Source organism: Physella acuta, unplaced genomic scaffold, assembly GCF_028476545.2.
Source record: "Physella acuta isolate Inbredline_101_S28 unplaced genomic scaffold, ASM2847654v3 ptg000054l, whole genome shotgun sequence".
NCBI classification, from domain to species: domain Eukaryota; kingdom Metazoa; phylum Mollusca; class Gastropoda; family Physidae; genus Physella; species Physella acuta.
In genome coordinates this window covers 337,970-361,276 of record NW_026731574.1, presented here as the reverse complement: position 1 = coordinate 361,276, position 23,307 = coordinate 337,970, and the positions used below count along the sequence as shown (strand labels likewise).

At 39.6% G+C, this 23,307-nt stretch overlaps 1 protein-coding gene across 1 annotated transcript; it reads right to left on the bottom strand.

Moving 5' to 3' along the window:
* Positions 1 to 1,315: 1,315 nt before the first annotated feature.
* On the bottom strand, positions 1,316 to 12,300 carry LOC131946967 (uncharacterized). Its single transcript, XM_059308034.1, has 6 exons — positions 12,190 to 12,300; positions 5,953 to 6,064; positions 5,300 to 5,454; positions 4,041 to 4,203; positions 2,096 to 2,194; positions 1,316 to 1,613 (listed from the first exon to the last, which is right to left on the bottom strand). Exons 1-6 carry the CDS (start codon positions 12,245 to 12,247, stop codon positions 1,427 to 1,429), a joined length of 774 nt encoding a protein of 257 aa, XP_059164017.1. The 5' UTR covers positions 12,248 to 12,300; the 3' UTR covers positions 1,316 to 1,426.
* Between the last annotated feature and the right edge of the window lie 11,007 nt (positions 12,301 to 23,307).

Genomic DNA, 23,307 nt, shown 5'->3' with positions numbered 1-23,307 from the left:
GTTTTTTAAAAAAAATGTGATGACAAAAATGAGTTAAAATGGCTGTGGGGGTTTGTACGGATGGTGCACTATCTATGTTTAGGTCAAAATCGGCCTTTCATAAAATAGAAAAGATATAGCTCCCTGACCACTGCATGATTTACCAGTATGCCCTCTCCATCAAGACTCCATTGCTAGTAAAAGTAGTACATTATATTAAATCTGGAACCTTCAAAAAACTGAGCAAAGACATTAATATAGATTACGAGGTTCTGCTTTTCTACATTACAGTACGCTGACTGTCAAACGATTGTTGTGAATCGTGTTTTTTAATTGAAATTTGAAATCAAATTGTTCTTGGAAGTGCAAAGGAAACAAGACCTTTTGGTATACGAAATAGAGTGGTTGGAGAGGTACATTCGAACATCAACATAAGCTTAACCTGAAGCTTCAGGGAAAATGAACTTTCCATGATAATCTCGGGGGCATTTTTATCAAAGCTGCAGAATTGGCGAAGAAAATAAATCTTGGAAATATTGTAAATTTGAGAAACTCTGCAGTGTGGTAGATGAATCTGATTGTGAGATAATTAAAATTTTGAAAGAAGCGATTTCTGGGCATCTTGAATCTCTTGAAAACGAACTGCATCGCTATTTCTCTGAGCTGAAAAGAGAAGAATCTGCATTTACGCATTACCCATTCTCTTCTTCCCTTGATTTTGCCAGCATTCCTGATGAATTACAAGATGAATTATTTGATTTGCAGAATGATTCCGCGCAAGATGAAAAACTGCACACACAATTTTGGTGTAGTGTTCACCATTCATACTTAAATGTATTTTCGAGAATAGATTTTCAACACTATTCTTCGATTAAAAACAAAATTAAGAAATACATTCAATGTTGATAACATAGGTTGGCGTTAACAATAAGTTAACCGCGAATGTTTAGTAAATAGCATGCAATTTTACTCATCGTATTGAAACAGTTATCAAGAGTAGTTCATATTGACTGTCTTCTAGAAATTTTTTTTAGTCATTAATGTCCATACTAATTTCGGCTTTTAATTTTATGGGGGTCGCGGGTCACTTACTTTTTATAAAAGGGGGTCGCCACTCGAAAAAGGTTGGGAACCACTGATCTAGACAGACTGTCGACAGACTGTCGACAGAGGAAGTGAGTTAAATAAAAGCTTGTAAAAATAGTGACAAGTGACTCAAAAATGTACTGCTGACGTTTTGTCTATGCAAAAAAAAATTATTCATTCATTGTTTGTTTAATATAAGCGCAGAATCTCCAAAGAAACAAAGAAAAACGTGTTTTTTTTTTCAATGCAGAAATAACTTTTTAATGTTTTCCTAGATAATACTTAAAAATAAAAACATTTTCAAAACATATTTTGTTGCACCCAGCTACAGAAGATAGCCAAGAACTAAGCAAGCCAGATTTTATCTGAGCATATGGACACGCCCTACACTATTAACAAAGGCTACAGCAAACATCAGCCACGACCCTGTCCTAAAAGACCACGCCCCTGTTCCGACTAACAACGCCCCGCTGGTTATGGGTAAATTTGCCATGCACTTGTCCGTGAGAATCAACTTGTTATAAAACTGGTGCTCCAATAGACAGGCTCTGAGAAACCAACCGTTAGAATCTTGTCAAGTCTAGATACAAACATTGGACGCTGTGGTAAGTCAAGATACAAACATTGGACGCTGTGGTAAGTCAAGATACAAACATTAGACGTTGGGGTAAGTCAAGATACAAACATTAGACGCTGTGGTAAGTCAAGATACAAACATTGGACGCTGGGGTAAGTCAAGATACAAACTTTGGACACTGGGGTAAGTCAAGATACAAACTTTGGACACTGGGGTAAGTCAAGATACAAACTTTGGACACTGGGGTAAGTCAAGATACAAACATTGGACACTGGGGTAAGTCAAGATACAAACATTGGACTCTGAGGTAAGTCAAGATAAAAACATGAGATAATTTTTCAAGTAGAGAAAATTTGTTTTTCAGGAAAACGTTTGAAATCTCCCGCAATAACATATCGTAAATTTCGATGTTTAGCGAAAAAAAACCAGCTACAGGTAATTGATGTAACTTACGGGCCAAGGCGAGCAAACTGATAAATAAAAAAGTCCTTAAAATGCTTATTACATTTGGTGTACTGGGCTTGGATACACTTCATGTAGTCTAGTGACAGTCTGGGGAACAGAAACAGGGAACATGTTAGAGGTTTGGTTCCATTTGGTGTACTGGTCTTGTATACACTTTATGAAGTCTAGTGATAGTCTGGGGAACAGAAACAAGGAACATGTTAGAGGTTTGGTTCCATTTGGTGTACTGGGCTTGGATACACTTCATGTAGTCTAGTGACAGTCTGGGGAACAGAAACAGGGAACATGTTAGAGGTTTGGTTCCATTTGGTGTACTGGGCTTGGATACACTTCATGTAGTCTAGTGACAGTCTGGGGAACAGAAACAGGGAACATGTTAGAGGTTTGGTTCCATTTGGTGTACTGGGCTTGGATACACTTCATGTAGTCTAGTGACAGTCTGGGGAACAGAAACATGGAACATGTTAGAGGTTTGGTTCCATTTGGTGTGCTGGGCTTGGATACACTTCATGTAGTCTAGTGACAGTCTGGGGAACAGAAACAGGGAACATGTTAGAGGTTTGGTTCCATTTGGTGTACTGGGCTTGGATACACTTCATGTAGTCTAGTGACAGTCTGGGGAACAGAAACAGGGAACATGTTAGAGGTTTGGTTCCATTTGGTGTACTGGGCTTGGATACACTTCATGTAGACTAGTGACAGTCTGGGGAACAGAAACAGGGAACATGTTAGAGGTTTGGTTCCATTTGGTGTACTGGGCTTGGATACACTTCATGTAGTCTAGTGACTGTCTGGGGAACAGAAACAGGGAACATGTTAGAGGTTTGGTTCCATTTGGTGTACTGGGCTTGGATACACTTCATGTAGTCTAGTGACAGTCTGGGGAACAGAAACAGGGAACATGTTAGAGGTTTGGTTCCATTTGGTGTACTGGGCTTGGATACACTTCATGTAGTCTAGTGACAGTGTGGGGAACAGAAACAGGGAACATGTTAGAGGTTTGGTTCCATTTGGTGTACTGGGCTTGGATACACTTCATGTAGTCTAGTGACAGTCTGGGGAACAGAAACAGGGAACATGTTAGAGGTTTGGTTCCATTTGGTGTACTGGGCTTGGATACACTTCATGTAGTCTAGTGACAGTGTGGGGAACAGAAACAGAGAACATGTTAGAGGTTTGTTTCCATTTGGTGTACTGGGCTTGGATACACTTCATGTAGTCTAGTGACAGTCTGGGGAACAGAAACAGGGAACATGTTAGAGGTTTGGTTCCATTTGGTGTACTGGGCTTGGATACACTTCATGTAGTCTAGTGACAGTCTGGGGAACAGAAACAGGGAACATGTTAGAGGTTTGGTTCCATTTGGTGTACTGGGCTTGGATACACTTCATGTAGTCTAGTGACAGTCTGGGGAACAGAAACAGAGAACATGTTAGAGGTTTGGTTCCATTTGGTGTACTGGGCTTGGATACACTTCATGTAGTCTAGTGACAGTCTGGGGAACAGAAACAGGGAACATGTTAGAGGTTTGGTTACATTTGGTGTACTGGGCTTGGATACACACCATGTAATCTATTGACAGTCTGGGTAACTTAATGAATTTTTATTTCTCTAAGAATATTGTCTAAAATAAGTCAACATTACATGCAATTAATTACGTACTTGTTATTTCCAAAATAAGTTGCAAAGTATGCTAAGTAAAACAACACATTAAGAGATAACCGCGCACATTTATGACTTAAGCAAATAGAGAATTACCTTCCAGATAATACACTATTTCGAAAACGGATTGCTTAAATACACGTTCTAGATATAACTTTTAAAAATTGCAAGTGTTACCTACTTATGAAACCATATTCAAGGAATAAAATATTAGTATAAAAATATCTTAGAAAGTGATGGTAATGTAAAGAAAATAAAAGATTGAACCCACTTGCATGAATGTTGCTCGATATCCGCTTGGTTGTTGGAGGCAAAGGCTGCCGTTAAGATTTGTAATCTCTCGGCCGAGGTGGCTTCGATCTCACATTGGTCAATGTCAGCGGACATCTCGCAGTCAATTAAAACTTTGTAGTCAAATGAAGCGAACTTTGACACTGCATAAAGTAATGACATCTGACAACACTGGTCACTTGTGTACACACTTTAAAATATTTCTACAAGAAAGGACACGTGTTGAGTAGTTGTCAATTACATGACATTTTGTAACACTGAGCCATGACATGACATTTTGTAACACTGACCAATGACATGACTTCTTGTAACACTGAGCCATGACATGACATCATGTAACACTGAGCCATGACATGACATCTTGTAACATGACTCATGACATCTTTGTTTTGTTTTTGTTTTGATTGTTATTTCCAGTAAGTGTTAAGGTTATAGTTAGTTTAGAACCTCACCTCATATGAGAGCAAGAACTAAACATTCAAATACAAAAATGTTTACATCGGTGTACTGTGTCGTGATGTGCTTATAATCTTTGTCTACTTGCAAACATACTTAAACAAACAACTTTTTACAGATTTTGTTATGTCTGCTTACAACTTTTGTCTACTAACAACTTTTGTCTACTAACAACTTTTGTCTACTAACAACTTTTGTCTACTAACAACTTTTGTCTACTTACAACTTTTGTCTACTAACAACTTTTGTCTACTAACAACTTTTGTCTACTTACAAGTTTTGTCTACTATCAACTTTTGTCTACTTACAAGTTTTGTCTACTAACAACTTTTGTCTACTTACAAGTTTTGTCTACTAACAACTTTTGTCTACTAACAACTTTTGTCTACTTACAAGTTTTGTCTTGTTTCTGTGACCTCGGCATATGAAGGGATAGTGTGGTCAGCACTATGCCCAGCCGCCTTTACTACCCTAACTGAGTTAGGTACCCATCAGAGCTGGGTGGGCTCAGTGACGGTCTACTGACTTGAATCCGGATTCGAACGCGAGAATTACGGGTTAGCAGTTTAACTTTCTACCGCTAGGCCACTCCGTTCCAGAAACAGGTGAACTCTACTTCACTTGCCCCATAGACCTCAGGTTTGAAAGGGAACTTTACTTAATTGCAACTTGTCTACTAACAACTTTTGTCTACTTACAGCATTTATCTACCTACAACTTTTGTCTACCTATAACTTTTCTCTACTTACAACTTTTTTCTACTTACAACATTTCTCTACTTACAGTATGTCGTGCCTTTGGTACATAGGATATATGCCGCACGCTTAAGATCGTACTCTTTAGGAAATTGTTTCTCGAACAATTTGACCATGTATGTCTGATTTGTGTGGTTATCACGTCTTGAATCCAGGATACACTGACTATAGGCCTGTGGATCACTGAAGGATGGGGGTGGAGGGTGGGGAAAGGGGGGAGGTCTGTCATTAGGTCTAGATTCAAAATAGTAAGGTCTGGATGTAAGTATAGAATGTGTGGACAGGTTGTACCTGCAGGTTGTGTGGACAGGTTTTACCTGCAGGATGTGTGGACAGGTTTTACCTGCAGGTTGTGTGGACAGGTTTTACCTGCAGGATGTGTGGACAGGTTGTACCTGCAGGTTGTGTGGACAGGTTTTACCTGCAGGATGTGTGGACAGGGTTTACCTGCAGGATGTGTGGACAGGGTTTACCTGCAGGATCTGTGGACGGTTTTTACCTGCAGGATGTGTGGACAGGTTTTACCTGCAGGTTGTGTGGACAGGTTTTACCTGCAGGATGTGTGGACAGGGTTTACCTGCAGGATGTGTGGACAGGGTTTACCTGCAGGATCTGTGGACGGTTTTTACCTGCAGGATGTGTGGACAGGTTTTACCTGCAGGATGTGTGGACAGGGTTTACCTGCAGAAACTGACAACGTTGAGTACACTTAGTTTCTGGATGTGACCTCTACGGTACTCAGGCAACGTCTTGGTGCAGTGATTGTCCAGAGTCAATGTATCCAGGGACAAAACTAGCGGGAGAAATTAGCAATTTAATTTTTAAAAACTTTAACATCCTTTTAAAATATCGCATTTAATTTTTTTTAAAAACAAGTTTTAAAAATTAAGTGGGAGATAAAAGCTTGTAAATAAAACGTTTTTTATGAATTTTAAAAAATATTTATATGTATTGTAGTTTTACAGTAATTTGTTCTTAATGAAAGTAGACACCACACGAATGAAATTATTTGGTTTAGAACCCTGTAGACATGTAGGCTACACACGGATATCCACACCCGGACACCAACCTCCCGTAGAACCCTGTAGACATGTAGGCTACACCCGGATATCCACACCCGGACACCAACCTCCCGTAGAACCCTGTAGACATGTAGGCTACACCCGGATATCCACACCCGGACACCAACCTCCCGTAGAACCCTGTAGACATGTAGGCTACACCCGGATATCCACACCCGGACACCAACCTCCCGTAGAACCCTGTAGACATGTAGGCTACACCCGGATATCCACACCCGGACACCAACCTCCCGTAGAACCCTGTAGACATGTAGGCTACACCCGGATATCCACACCCGGACACCAACCTCCCGTAGAACCCTGTAGACATGTAGGCTACACCCGGATATCCACACCCGGACACCAACCTCCCGTAGAACCCTGTAGACATGTAGGCTACACCCGGGTATCCACACCCGGACACCAACCTCCCGTAGAACCCTGTAGACATGTAGGCTACACCCGGATATCCACACCCGGACACCAACCTCCCGTAGAACCCTGTAGACATGTAGGCTACACCCAGATATCCACACCCGGACACCAACCTCCCGTAGAACCCTGTAGACATGTAGGCTACACCCAGATATCCACACCCGTACACCAACCTCCCGTAGAACTGTGTAGACATGTAGGCTACACCCAGATATCCACACCCGGACACCAACCTCCCGGAATTTACGACTGGGATTTTATTTCGGTACGTTGTTTTGTTAGTTTATTACAACAGTGGTAAATGTCCAGTAGTTTAACGTGCAAGTGATTATACTCTCAAAGATACCTGCGAAAGTTTTGGTCAAGTTTTTGATACAGTGCCTTATGCATTGAGCCGTCCCTACTAAAGATATCATCAAATTTGTGAGACAATATACCACGTCCTGACCCCATATACTACTATTGAATCTATAGAGCTGGAACTCCACTACGTTTATTAGACCAACTTGAGGACAGATCGTATAAGGATGGATTTATGATGTAGATGTGAGTGGCTGGAGTGTCTTATTATAATTATTATTTTCTGTAGCTAAAAAGGCGAATGTATCGTTTCGTTTCATGTCGTAAACTGTTCGTGCATATTGGTTATGTAGTCCTGTATTATGGCACCCCTGTATAACTGCAACGTCTACGGCTAGTTTGTATATATTTTGTTTATATTGTTGTCAATATTTATATTAAGTGTCTTTTTGTATAATTCTGGCTTATGTTTCGTGGCGTGTTGTTTATAATCAGTGGATTAGGGACTATTTGTTGACGTGTAGTGTGCGAGGTGTGTGGATGTCAGTTCCGGGCAGATGTTTCAAAGTGACTTTTGAAAGCCATGGGGATGAGGGAGGTGTCTGTGTGGTCAGAGCCTAGACCAGGGGTTCCCAACCCTGTGCCCGCGTGCGCCATGGCGCCCGCCGAACGATTCGTATGTGCCCGCCTCTCACTATTCGACAGAGACAGAATTTTTTTCATAAACATTATTTAAAGGTTGAAGGGGATGGAAATCAAAAGTTTGAGGGGGAGTGGTGCAAATCGAAAATTTGAGGGGGGGTGTGCAAATCGAAAGTTTGAGGGGGGGGGGTGGTGCAAATCGAAAGTTTGAGGGGGAGGTGCAAATCGAAAATTTGACGGGGAAGGGGGGGGGGGGTGCAAATCGAAAGTTTTGTCCCCGGGTGACGGGAAGGGTCGCTACGCCTCAGGAAGGAGTTTGTCGATTTAAAATAGGTGGTGCCCGCCACCCTACCGATATTTTAGAATGTGCTCTAGAGTAAAAAAAAGGTTGGGAACCACTGGCCTAGACCATCCGAAGCATAAAATGTCAGCACTGCCTCATCCAGTTGTTATACTGTTGTTTCATTTCTGCAGCCTGATAAGATGGTTGCTCTTTTGTTTCTGTTTTATGATGCTTGCAGGCCATGGGCTAACTTTTCTGTCCATGTATTTGCTTCTTGGCCATGGGCTAACTTTTCTGTCCATGTATTTGCTTGCAGGCCATGGGCTAACTTTTCTGTCCATGTATTTGCTTGCAGGCCATGGGCTAACTTTTCTGTCCATGTATTTGCTTGTTGTCACCGTTGTGGTCTGACCACGTGGGGTAGCTAGACTTAAGTATAAAGTCTCTAATTTTATGTTTGGTTAATATTTAGGCTCAGGCCTGTACCCTCCTGTGTGGGAATTATTCACAGCATTGGTTTTGATTAGTTGTATCCCTTGGGCTTTTGTTAAGCCAGGGATAAGGTTTATTGATGCCTGACCCACAGCATTGGTTTTGATTAGTTGTATCCCTTGGGCTTGTGTTAAGCCAGGGATAAGTTTTATTGATGCCTGACCCACAGTTATGGTTCATTCCTGACTGTTGTGCTGGGTTATTTCTGATATCTTATGTATATCAAGTTTCTTTAATATACTGTGTGTGGGTAAAACTCCATTTTAGCGTATTTTATTCTCCGCTTGTCGCTTACCTCCAGTCGAACGTATTTTATTATAATAACCGAAACACACCATAACATTAGGAAAACACGATTTATATATTTGTATTGTATTTTTGTTTTTCACAAATGAATAAAAATGAATATTAAAAAAACACGACTTATTTATTTGTATTGTATTTTTGTTTTAACAAATGAATAAAAACAACAAAGAGACTGACTGAAATGCTTTGTTTGTTAGTTACAAAAATAGAGATGCACACTTTGTACAAATAAGTGCTCTAATTTCAACTAAACTGAATAGAAGTATTAAAAATTAAAAGGCATAAGGGGTCGTCCATAAATGACGTCACACTCGTAGGGGGGAGGGGGGTCCGTAATTTTGTGACGGTGTGTTATGAAGGGGGGGGGGTCAGATGGTGCAACGTCACACTTTTGCATTATAAAAAAGCAATGTTAGAAAACAAATTTTAGACGTTATTTCGCGTTTTAGAAAACTGTTTTAATAAATTGTAATTGGAGTTGATTAAAATAATCTATTTGACAGAGTTCAGACAAGATTTTAGAAAAAATTAAATATCGATGTTTAGAAAAAAAAATTCAACAGCAATTCAATTTTTAGGGGGGGGGGGTTGTAGGCTGAGGTGTGACGTCATTTTAGGGGGCGTCTGGGTTTTTATGACGACGTTTGACGGGGGGGGGGAGGTAAACAGTGTTTCTTCCAGACTTTTTTCTCCGGGGGGGGGGGGGGGGCTCTTGAAATCTTCGGGGGGGGGGCGGTAAACTTTCTTCGAGGCGGCGGACACTGTTAAAAGTATCTATTTTCTATATAAATTATATAAATTTCATTTCGTTCGGGGGGGGGGGGGGGGGGCGGTAAAAAAATTTCGGGGGGGGGGGGGGGCTTTGCCCCTTCCCCCTGAAGAGATGCCTGGAAGAAACTCTGGAGGTAAACATCGTCAAAAAAAGCGTAACGTCGTTTATGTATGACCCCTAATAATGCTGCCGAAAGTGGGGAGGGGGTGGAATTTGGTGAGGGATGGCTTGGAATGTTAGAGAAAGTGTGACAACTCACGTTGCCATTTTAAAAAAATAGTGTTAGACACTAAATTTCATACGTTATTTCGCATTTTTAAGGCTGTACAGAAATAGACTAATATAATTAATATTGTAAAAAAAATACAATCGTGGTGCATGAATTTAAATAGTAAAACAAACAGCTAAATAATACAAATGTATTACAGGGGGTCATCCATAAATGACGTCACGCTTTTTAAAACGAGTTTTACCTCCCTCCCTCCCCTCCGTCACACGTCGTAACAAAAAGCCAGACCACCCCCCTAAAATGGCGTCAAGCCTCAGCCTATACCCCCCCCCTCAAAATTGCTGTTGAATTTTTCTTAAAAATCTTGCAAGAACTCTGTCAACATAGAGTATTTTGATCAATTCCTATTACAATTTATTAAACCGTTTTCTAAAACGCGAAATAATGGCTAAAACTCGTTTTCTAACATTGCTTTTTTATAATGCAAAAAAACTGACGTCACACCATCTGAACACCCCCCCTCATCACACACCGTCACAAAATTGCGGACCCCCCTCTCCCCTACGAGTGTGACGTCATTTATGGACGACCCCACATCATTTTTTTTTTAAAAGTCAGAAATTTACTCATACAAAAAATCATACTTGATACATATATCAACATATTGGGAAGGATGGTAGATCTACTATGAATTTAAATAATATACAAACTCTATAGTAAAAATATTTTTTTCAGTTTTGGCAAAACTGTCAAATTAAAATTTGGATTTATAGCGCAAATACAAAATTATAATACAGAATAATTAACAGTGTATCAGATTTACCTTGAGACGAATGCCTTTTAAAAACAAGTTAATTAAAAAAGTCTAGTGACATTTATGCGCAATTTCCTTATGTTATCTAAAAATAGCTCTGACGTATAATGCTGGGATGCGTTCAAGCTAGAAGAACAATCGGTTTGTAGGTGTTTTTGTAATTTTAAAATTTGTGACCAAACGAGAGGATATTTTTGAAAACTTTCTTCGGCAATATTGCTCTAAATTATGGCAGGAATCGATTGGTACATTTTTCAAGTCGCTAAGTGGTCTGGTTGACGAGATATGGGCCAAAAACTGCTTTTTTTCGAGGTTTTTTGGCTTTTCCGGGAAATACATGAAAGAAACCCGGAATTTTTATGGCCTATGCTCATTCTTGTAACTTGCTTAACATAATTGCTTTTGGAACTAGTCATCGATATTGCTTCGTTGAGGAGGAGATACGACTTAAAGCCCGGACACACATTCATCCATACATTCATCCATCCATCCATCCATCCAGAAATGACGCGTTAATAAACGCAATTCTCCAGAATGGAAATTGCGCTAAAAAATACAACACAAAGTCTTTTTTTCTAATATTCATTTTTATTCATTTGTGAAAACAAAAATACAATACAAATAAATAAATCGTGTTTTCCTAATGTTATGGTGTGTTTCGGTTATATATATATATATTTCTATATTTATAATTCTCTTCTGGGAGCCGCTAGAAAACAAGCTGCAAACGCGCCTAGAAAACAAGCTGTAAACGCGCTCCCTACCTCCCCACCCCTACATGGTTTTAGTGAGCTGTGTTCACTCTAAATGTTTACAAGCAGAGCCAACGGTTTTAAACGTAGGGGAGGAGGGAAGGGGGGGGGGGTTATGGTCCTTAACGAGCTACTTATAGTGTTTTAAAGAAATATTTTCAGTGTCAGCGTTGGTACTGTCGAATTCACAAATTATGAATTACTGAAAATTAGAAACAACTAAATAGCGGCGTATGTTATGCCGCGGGCCGGCTCGTATATATATATAATTCTCTTCTGGGAGCCGTTAGAAAACAAGCTGCAAGCGCCTCCTTGCAGTCCCCTCTCTTTCTCGCTATCACTATCACTACCACCCCCATCCCACCCCCACATTGTCTGGTGAGTTGTGGTCACGCTAAATGTTTACAAAGCTAAATGTTTACAAATCGTAGAGCCGTAGAGCCGGGTTTCTATTAGGGGCAGATAATTTAGTTCGATTTTAAACTTACAATAGGTAACTAAGAAATAACTAAGAGGAGGCTGTTTTCACGGGGGGGGGGGGGTGTAGGGTCGGGGTTAGGGGAAAAGGGGGGGGGGGGGTTAGTGTTTTACAGCAAATATTTTCAGTGGCAGCATTGGTACTGTCGAATACACAAATTATGAATTACTGAAAAGTAGAAAATAAAACAACTAAATAGCGGCGTATGATACGCTGCGGGTCGGCTCGTTATAATAAAATACGCTCGACTGGAGGTAAGCGACAAGCGGAGAATAAAATACGCTAAAATGGAGTTTTACCCTGTGTGTGTCCTCTTATAAAGTCGATGGCATACAGAGAGTCTCTCCCACTTACCCTGTGCCGCTATGGACCATAAGCCTAGAAATGTCAACACTAGTTGGACTAGATTCATCTCATCCACTTGTCTCCATTCAACTCCGTGACCATAACAGTACCCTGCTATAAGACTTGTAATGGCTGTTGTTTATGTTATATTGAACGCTATGTCTTGGTGCAAACACGTGCAGAATTTTTTTAAAAATATTTAGCGCACATTTGTTGAAACTACATCGCGAGTAATGTATCTATTGCAGGGTCTAAAATCAGTGTTAGACCTGTATAGAAATCTGCCAGAGATCTAACATTTCTATCCTAAACATCAAAGCTAATGTGTTGTCAACAGCCAGCGCCTATCTCCTCTAAAAACCCGGCTCAAAGTAGGAACTACAAATAACTGAGTGAACTCAATTCCGAATGAGTCGTGTCTAGAATTGATCTCAAGTGATTAGTTACCGTTTGTAATGTTCTGCTAGCCACACGATTAGATGAGTTACCGTTTGTAATGTTCTGCTAGCCACACGATTAGATGAGTTACCGTTTGTAATGTTCTGCTAGCCACACGATTAGATGAGTTACCGTCTGTAATGTTCTGCTAGCCACACGATTAGATGAGTTACCGTTTGTAATGTTCTGCTAGCCACACGATTAGATGAGTTACCGTTTGTAATGTTCTGCTAGCCACACGATTAGATGAGTTACCGTTTGTAATGTTCTGCTTAGCCACACGATTTGAATAAGCTCTCAAAGAATCTGATTCACGCGTAGAACGTACACCGCCCCCTCCCTTCCTACAACGAAATATATAATTTATATAGAAAATATATAATTTTACATGTGCCCCCTCCCCCCCTTCCCACTCCCTCACAGAGAAAAAAGTCTGAAAGAAAAACAGGAGGGGACAGAAAGGCGACCGACTGGGAAAGTTCAGCAGCTGGGTCTGGCATTGTAACTAGGTACAACAAAACTGTGGTGACCTTGACCTTTCTCGTCACATATACATTTATCAAGATCATCTATACATATTTGGACACAAATTTTAGTGCATTCTTACATAAACGCTTGTTACTAAAACGTATTCATGCAATTTTATTTTGTACTTGAAAATGTTTAATATAATAGAGTTGCATGAATAAAACCTAAAGCGCACCATGAACATGATAACGCGCGTATAATAGTGAGCAACTAGTATAACAAGGGTGCCCACTAATTTCAGAAAATTTTAATAAACCTATACAAAATTAATTAGGCATCCAATTAAGTCAGATTTATTGCCAGATTGCATTGTCTTCAACTTTTGACCAACGTGCCAACTTCGAAACAAATCTGTCAGTTAGAAGTGCCTGAAATTTCGCTCGCCCTTTTTGATGACTGACGACAGAGAAAGTAAGTTATATAAAAGCTTGTAAAAAGGCTTTTACTATATTACAAATCACAAAAAAGATGACAAATTAGAAAAATGCACTAAATAGTATAAAATAAATTTAGTGCTGTTAATCCTTACTATGTGCTGGCATGACTTCAAATTAAAGCGTTGGCACGCAAGAACTACCACTGTTCAAATTTCAGCTCAATCAGACAATGAGAGTTGTTTTAAATTAATATGCCAAGATTTGCGGAGACACACACACGTGCGCATGCACTCTCAAACGTACACACATACACGTACACACACACTTAGTGAGACAAATCAAAGCCTTTAAAACAAAATAAAATATATCAATCGTAGAATATTTTCAAGTCATTAATAAAAAAGAAATCATTAGAATACTAACATTTTCTAAAGGTTTTCTCTTGCTGGAGAGTTTAAAATGTTAGTCTGTTCAAGTTTAGCTAAGCTCGTAGACACGCCTTACACTGGTGGTGAGGGCAGCAAGAATTATTAACCACGCCCGATTCTTGTAAGACCACGCCCCATATATATATATATATATATATATATATATATATATATATATATATATATATATATATATATATATATATATATATATATGTCTGTATAAACAGACTGTTTCACTAAATTTTAGATTAATGTATTTCCTAATTTAGTAATTGAACCTATATATATATATATATATATATATATATATATATATATATATATATATATATATATATATATATATATATATGTCTGTATAAACAGACTGTTTCACTAAATTTTAGATTAATGTATTTCCTAATTTAGTAATTGAACCTATTTTAATGGAAAGTATATCCATCGTGAGACAACTAATCAAATTAAAAAACAAACAGGGAGTAATCTCCCCTAAACTTTCTCGAATATTCTTATATAACACTATGTGGGATGGCTACTCGTGATATAGACATGATTTTTAATTACCTAAACTTTTTAAAATAGAATAGAATCTCGTTGAAAAAAGAATTGCGCACCGAGCAAACGCGAAAACAAAATGTGCATAATCGTACGGAATATTATTAGTGCTTTATAAATTTACATGCGTTTATTTTTTTTTTGAGAAATCGGAAATAGCGTAAATTACTACTTCCGGTCAACGGAAATTACTCAAAATTTGATAGAATGCAGATAATTACAACTTTTAATTACTTGTGAAATTTTATGTATGTATCTGAAATAGTACTCAAGTTATAGGCTTTTGAAAAATTCAAAGTAGAAAAGGCTCCACTTCCCGTTATTGGAAATCGCTCAAAAGTTGATACGGATCTACGATTTTGATATAATACTTCAATATGAAATTTCATCAACCTAGCTGTAACGGTACTCAAGTTATCGTGTTTACAGACACACACACACACATACACACACACACAGACATCCGGACAAGATTGCAAAATTATGTTTTTTCCGACTCAGGGAGGTTTAAAACGTCGAGATTTGCAAAAATCTTAATTTTTACTTTCTCGTATATACGAAGTATAGAGAAAGTATTGTAATCGTGCAAAAAAAAAATCGAGATTTTTACAAATCTCGACGTTTTACACCTCACTGATACGGAAAAACATAATTTTGCAATCTTGTCCGTATGTCTGTGTGTGTGTGTGTGTGTGTGTGTGTCTGTGTGTCTGTGTGTAAACACGATTACTTGAGTACCGTTACAGCTAGGTTGATGAAATTTCATATATAAGTATTTTATCAAAATCGTAGATCCGTATCAACTTTTGAGCGATTTTCGATAACCGGAAGTGGTACTTTTCCTACTTTGAATTTTTCAAAAGCCTATAACTTGAGTACTATTTCAGATAGATACATGAAATTTCACATGTAAGTAAAAGATCTAATTCTCTACCTTCTGTTAAATTTTGAGTAATTTCCGTTGACTGGAAGTAGTAATTTACGCTACTTTCGATTTCTCAAAAAACTAATGTAAATTTTAGAAGTACTAATAATATTGCGCACTATTATGCGCTTTTTTATTTGGCGTTCACTTGGTGTGCAATTAATTTGTCTACGAGATTTTATTATATTTTTAAAACTTTAAGTATTTAAAATGGATTAAAAATCATGTCTATAGCCCGAGTTCCCATCCCCTGTTATTTTATATAAGAATATTTGAGAAAGTTTAGGGGAGATCCCTCCCGGTTTATTATCTGTCTATTTAAATAACAATTAAGAAAATTAATAATTGCTTTCTACTTTTTGCTTAGTAAAAAAAACTGTTTAAAGGAGCTTAATGGATACTCCTATTCGACTGTTTAAAGAATAGAGAAGAGGTGGTTTCAAGGTTCGTCCTTCATACTAGACTTAACTAGACGGTTTTTAAAGAAATTTTCGATTAGCATGTGTTAGTTACCGTAGAACAATCAAAGTGACAGTAGTCCTGTTTTTTTTACCACTGGTAAAGTGCACGAAAAAAATTACTTTGGAATGGACAAATACATTTGTTTTTGATTGGTTGGGGGGGGGGGGGGGGACAGGAGGGTAGCGTAATGGTACCTTTGCCGCTGATCTAACCCTGGGGTAAGTTGATACAATCATTGATACAATCGTTGATATAATCATTGATACAATCGTTAATATAATCGTTGATACAATCATTGATACAATCGTTGATATAATCATTGATACAATCGTTGATACAATCATTGATACAATCGTTAATATAATCGTTGATACAATCATTGATACAATCGTTAATATAATCATTGATACAATCCTTGATACAATCGTTGATATAATCATTGATACAATGGTTGATATAATCATTGATACAATCATTGATACAATCGTTGATACAATCATCGATACAATCATTGATACAATCGTTGATACAATCATCGACACAATCATTGGAAGTTTGGCCGAGGCGAGGAAACTTGTAGAAGAAAAAAATTTAGGATCACATTTGGTGAACTGGGCTTGGATACACTTCATGTAGTCTAGTGACAGTCTGGGGAACAGAAACAGGGAACATGTTAGAGGTTTGGTTCCATTTGGTGTACTGGGCTTGGATACACTTCATGTAGTCTAGTGACAGTCTGGGGAACAGAAACAGGGAACATGTTAGAGGTTTGGTTCCATTTGTTGTACTGGGCTTGGATACACTTCATGTAGTCTAATGACCGTCTGGGGAACAGAAACAGGGAACATCTTACAGAAAAGATGGATTTTAATTTTTGGTACAATTGTCTCATGGAGGTATAGTAATTAAAGAAAAAAATTAAGACAAATGTACTTACTGATTATTGAACCCACTTGCATGAATGTTTCTCAATATCCGCTTGGTTGTTGGAAGCAAAGGCTGCCGTTAGGTTTTTTTAATCTGTCGGCCGAGTTGGCTTCGATCCCGCATTGTCCAAGATCAGCTCCCCTCTCACAGTCAGTTATAGTTTTTTTCTCAATGTTAGTGAACTGATGCACTGTGGGAAAACATCGACATCTCGAGCCAAAACACTAAACCATTTTGTGTCGTGTTGCGTCACTCGCAGTGGCGTAGGCAGGGGGGGGGGGGGGTAGGGTCGAAAGTTTGAGGGGGGTGCAAATCAAAAGTTTGAGGAGGGGGTGCTAATCGAAAGTTTGTCCCCGGGTAAAAATTGGAACCCCTTCCCCCCCCCCCCCCCCCTTGAGACGATCCTGGCTACGCCACTGGTCACTCGTGCCACTGCTTCTATCTCAACACGGATCTAATTAATTTTTTCGACACTCTCGTCTACTAGGTGGTGTTTTTACACTATTGTATTCTGTATTAAAAGTAATAGTCTATTTAAAACGTGTCTTTTTAGAATTTTTGTCCATTTAAAACATGAGTCTATTTAGAACATTTATCTATTTACATGTATTTATAATGTGTGCATTTAAAATATTTGTCTATTTGAAACAAGTGTGTATTTAAAACATGTGTACTTAAAACATGTGTGTACTTAAAACATGTGTGTAATTAAAACATGTGTGTACTTAAACATGTGTGTACTTAAATAAACCATGTGTGTACTTCAAACATGTGTATACTTAAAACACGTGTGTACTTAAACCATGAGTGTACTTAAAACATGTGTACTTAAAACATGTGTGTAGTTAAAACATGTGTACTTACAATCCTGCACACCGTGTGTACAGAACAGATACGCTGCCCGCATGAGATCGTATTCGCTAGGAAATTGTTTCTCGAACAGTTTGACCGTGTAGCCTTGGGAGCTACTCTTTCGTGCCTCAATGATACAATCATTGTGGCCCCATCGCTCACTTGGATGGGGTGGGGGGGGGGGAGAGTGGGAGTAGGGGTTGGGGGAGGGAAATTATGGCGAGTTTTAAAATGGTAAGAACCTGATGCAATACAGTCAACGGTACATGGTGGAATAAAATAAAATGGTTTTTCATGAAATTAGTTAGGATGTATGGACAGGTTTTACTGGCAGGATGTGTGGACAGGTTTTACCTGCAGAATGTGTGGACAGGTTTTACTGGCAGGATGTGTGGACAGGTTGTACCTGCAGGATGTGTGGACAGGTTTTACCTGCAGAATGTGTGGACAGGTTGTACCTGCAGGATGTGTGGACAGGTTTTACCTGCAGAATGTGTGGACAGGTTTTACCTGCAGGATGTGTGGACAGGTTTTACCTGCAGGATGTGTGGACAGGTTGTACCTGCAGGATGTGTGGACAGGTTGTACCTGCAGAATGTGTGGACAGGTTTTACCTGCAGAATGTGTGGACAGGTTTTACCTGCAGGATATATAGACAGGTTTTACCTGCAGGATGTGTGGACAGGTTTTACCTGCAGGATGTGTGGACAGGTTTTACCTGCAGGATGTGTGGACAGGTTTTACCTGCAGAATGTGTGGACAGGTTTTACCTGCAGAATGTGTGGACAGGTTTTACCTGCAGGATATATAGACAGGTTTTACCTGCAGGATGTGTGGACAAGTTTTACCTGCAGGATGTGTGGACAGGTTTTACCTGCAGGATGTATAGACAGGTTTTACCTGCAGGATGTGTGGACAAGTTTTACCTGCAGGATGTGTGGACAGGTTTTACCTGCAGGATGTGTGGGCAGATTTTACCTGCAGGATGTGTAGACAGGTTTTACCTGCAGGATGTGTGGACAAGTTTTACCTGCAGGATGTGTAGACAAGTTTTACCTGCAGGATGTGTGTACAGGTTTTACCTGAAGGATGTGTGGACAGGTTTTACATGCAGGATGTTTGGACAGGTTTTACCTGCAGGATGTGTGACTGTGTGTACAGGTTTTACCTGAAGGATGTGTGGACAGGTTTTACATGCAGGATGTGTGACTGTGTGTACAGGTTTTACCTGCAGAACTTGATAGTGTAATGACCGCTCTCCGACAGCTGCGGAAGGAGCGGACACCCCGGGTTCGTTTGGTATGGTACTGACAGAAGTCACACTAATGGAATCCCAACAACTTGCCGTGAGCTCGTTAATGCTGTCTAGGGGTAAAACACGACAAATCGAAGAGACTCAACACGACTTGAACTATCAATACCCTTTTAATAAATGTACAAGCTATGACACTAGGTCAGTACAAAATGTACAGACTTTAAGAGTACAATAAATAAGCTCAAAAACTCCAACTTACAGTTTAAGAAAATCACAATGTATCACAGCTGTGGCTTAGTATATTATACACCAATAAAGATCATTACTTCACACAACTGAATGGCATCATAATTACCACAAAAATCAAGAAGAGACGTATTGCCTCTACAACAATAGAAATCCAAATAAAGGTCAAACTATCACCGAAGTAATCAAAAAGGTGCACCAGAACAAAATATTAGTAATACTACAACTTGCCACACAATACCTTATACAAAGGTGATAAACATGTCACAAAATTACAATACTGAAAAAGTGATGCACATAACCACCGGCACAACTCTCCTGGTCCAAAGGTCAATCTGGCTGCCTTTGGACATGAAAAAACCCGAGATTAAATACAACTCAGATTAAGGGGAAATAACTCAAAAGTCTTACGACTATTGGTTGAGAATCTGTCAAGGATCCTCACGGTCGCAAGACCATTGGTCGAGGATCTGCCAGGGATTAAAAATACAATCACCTGATGTGACAGAGTTCAGTTGACCGATATGAACCGGTGAACTAACAATTCTCCCAAGGACAAATACATAACTCAGGAGACTAAATAGAAATAAAGCAAAAAGACCTAAGTAGGTCACAATAGCCTGTAGAACACTTATTGTCGGGATGTGTGACTGCGTGTACAGGTTTTACCTGCAGAACTTGATAGCCTGTAGAACACTTATTGTCGGGACATGTGACTGCGTGTACAGGTTTTACCTGCAGAACTTGATAGCCTGTAGAACACTTATTGTCGGGACATGTGACTGCGTGTACAGGTTTTACCTGCAGAACTTGATAGCCTGTAGAACACTTATTGTCGGGATGATTGTTCTCCGGCATTTACCTGGTACAGTGCAGGTCAAGGGTCACTGATTGTGTAGTTGGTAGAAAATAGAAATTGCTGGAATAATTAGTCTTCTTTGGACGTTACGAGTAGCACCTCACTGTAGGTCTTTATATTATGTTACCATCTCTCACTATGCAAAATATAATTTTTTATAAGTCCATGTCAAAATAGGCACCATAAAAGCTAATTGACCCCCAGCAGATGACCCCAGCAGATGATCCCAGCACATGATCCAGCAGATGACCCTGGCAGATGACCCCAGCAGATGACCCCATGATGACCCCGGCAGATGACTTCGGCAGATGACCCCTGACCTATTGACCTGACAGACAACTAACCTCCCGTTGCCACCAGCCAGCTGACCAGTTGAGCTAAAACTGTTAGAGCAAATATGTCCGGCGTCATGACTTGGTTCACTTGTTTGTATACAACACCATCAACCACAACACCATCAACCACAACACCATCAACCACAACACCATCAACCACAACACCATCAACCACAACACCATCAACCACAACACCATCAACCACAACACCATCAACCACAACACCATCAACCACAACACCATCAACCACAACACCATCACTCACAACACCATCACTCACAACACCATCAACCACAACACCATCAACCACAACACCATCAATCACAACACCATCAACCACAACACCATCAACCACAACACTATCAACCACAACACCATCAATCACAACACCATCAACCACAACACCATCAACCACAACACCATCAACCACAACACTATCAACCACAACACCATCAATCACAACACCATCAACCACAACACCATCAACCACAACACCATCAACCACAACACCATCAACCACAACACCATCAACCACAACATCATCAACATCAACCACAACACCATCAATCACAACACCATCAACCACAACACCATCAACCACAACACCATCAACCACAACACCATCAACCACAACATCATCAACATCAACCACAACACCACCATCAACATCAAGCTTGATGCGCTTCCTGATTTCACACTGAACGCTGTGCAAATACGTGCGAAAATCATGCTCTCTTTTCGTGAAACATTCATTCGAGAATCGTTATATATATCATCTGTATAGTACCCTTCAATATGACAGCTGTATCACTGCCCAAAACTAGCATGCAATATAATGCCCCAGAGCGACAGTTAGCCCAGTACGCCAATACCACAGATAGCCCAGTACCTCAGTTAGCCCAGTACCACAGTTAGCCCCGTACAACAGTTAGGCCAGTACCACAGTTAGCCCAGTACCACAATTAGCCCAGTACCGCAGTTAGCCCAGTACCACAATTAGCCCAGTACCGCAGTTAGCCCAGTACCACAATTAGCCCAGTACCACAGTTAGCCCAGTACCGCAGTTGTTGTTTTTTGTCTTTTAACAACATCGATTTCTTTCTATAATATTTTCTATGGTCGAACCTCATATGAATAGCAAAGGAATAAATTATTAAAGCTAACGACAAAATAATAATAGTGAATTAGAACAGTTCGCCTGCATTATGTTCTTCTAATGTAGGAAAATAAAAATTATATAAACGCTACCTTGATGTGTTTTCTACTCACGCAACTTGGCTTTGTGGCTAACGATCTGTTGTCTCAGCCAGCTAGTCACGTGATTATTATTTCACATAGTCTCTGTTAGCCATGAAATAAAATCACGATAAATAATACCCGACTTAGCTACGCTCATGTATTCCCTTATTCTGTGTGAACAAGATGCTTGTTGCTAAAAAGTTCCTATTTCGCGCCAAAATCTTTAAAGAAAAATATCTCCAGTTGTAAGCTATCGTGAATTAGCGAGCGAATCCAAAGTTACCGTGTTATATTATAGATCAGGGGTCTCCAAACTTCGGCCCGCGGGCCGGATGCGGCCCGCGATGTCCTCTCATCCGGCCCGCGGCGATCTTTTTGTTTACGGAAAAATCGTTTGTTGGTGATGGCTGAGAAACTTTGCCCAGAAAAATCAAAGACATGCCTAAAAGAAACTGGCCCCCGAACTGAAATTTGATAGTTAATGCGGCCCTCGGACTGAAAAGTTTGGAGACCCCTTTTATAGATGATGAATGTTAAATAAAGTGCTATAATACAGTGATAAATGTTTAAGGCATTAAATTATTATGGGAACAACCTAGAGCTATATGAGCTAAAATTCAAAACAAGTTCCAGTTCTATATCTCCCATCTAGCGTTTTTTTTAGGCATAGCTTCCCCCCCCCCCTTTCAGAACACGTCCACTGGCCAGAAATTAAGTGATATAGAAAATAAATACTTTAAACAGTGTCCGACCCACCTTCTCCAAATGTATGTATACAATTTGTAAGTGTGCACCCCTCCTCCACTGGGAATTTCAAGTGTCCGCACCATTGGAGAAAAATGCCACTAGGTATGTGCCGTTAATTATAATATATATATATATATATATATATATATATATATATATATATATATATATATATATATATATATATATATATATATATATATGTTACAGTAAAAGCCCGAAGTCGGCCAATGTGCGGATTGGCCGGCCAATCCGCGCATTGGCCAACATTGCCTCCCATTGACCGGTCAAAGTCCGAAACTTTGCTTGATTTCGGCCTTTGGCCGGCCAATCCGCGGACTGGCCATGGTGGACCGGCCAAAGTCTGAATTAGAAGCTCACCTGGCTAGGGACGACCGGCCAAAGTCTGAATTAGAAGATCATCTGGCTAGGGACGACCGGCCAAAGTCCGAATTAGAAAATCATGATCAGATTTGTTTTTTTTTTATTCAGTAAGGATCATGATTATTGAAGTAAATGACAGAAGCATTCAAATATGTTATTGTACTATAGTCTCAATAAATCAATATTATCACTTGTTACAACAAGTTGAACTTTTATGGCATTTAGAATTACATAATAGCTTGTTATTTTTACAGTTGCAGCGATTTTGTGTGCACTTGGTTGTGCAATTGCAGCGAGTGTAGCCTTGGCAGCCGGTCAATGATTGTGAAGATGCGATGGTTCGTGGTGATTTTTCCTCAGTTCCAACTGATGATAATAAGAGCAGTTTTTCGTCAAGAATTGAAAACTCACTTCTAGCATACAGTTGGTTTAGAACACCATGTTCCATTCCTAAATAGTAGAAAGCGCCCTCGACGCACATGACACTGCAATGACGCTTTCGGGGGATCACCGCGACCTCTGTCAACATCTGGAACACGGATGCGTACATTGTCTTCCACTTCAGCT

Excerpts from the sequence above, each read along its gene's own strand:
- LOC131946967 (XM_059308034.1), bottom strand. The coding sequence starts at position 12,247 with ATGAATCTAGTCCAACTAGTGTTGACATTTCTAGGCTTATGGTCCATA. Across the intron at positions 6,065-12,189 it reads ATGGTCCATAGCGGCACAGG|TTTTGTCCCTGGATACATTG; the intron begins GTAAGTGGGAGA and ends TTCTCCCGCTAG. Across the intron at positions 2,195-4,040 it reads ATCGAGCAACATTCATGCAA|ACTGTCACTAGACTACATGA; the intron begins GTGGGTTCAATC and ends TCTGTTCCCCAG.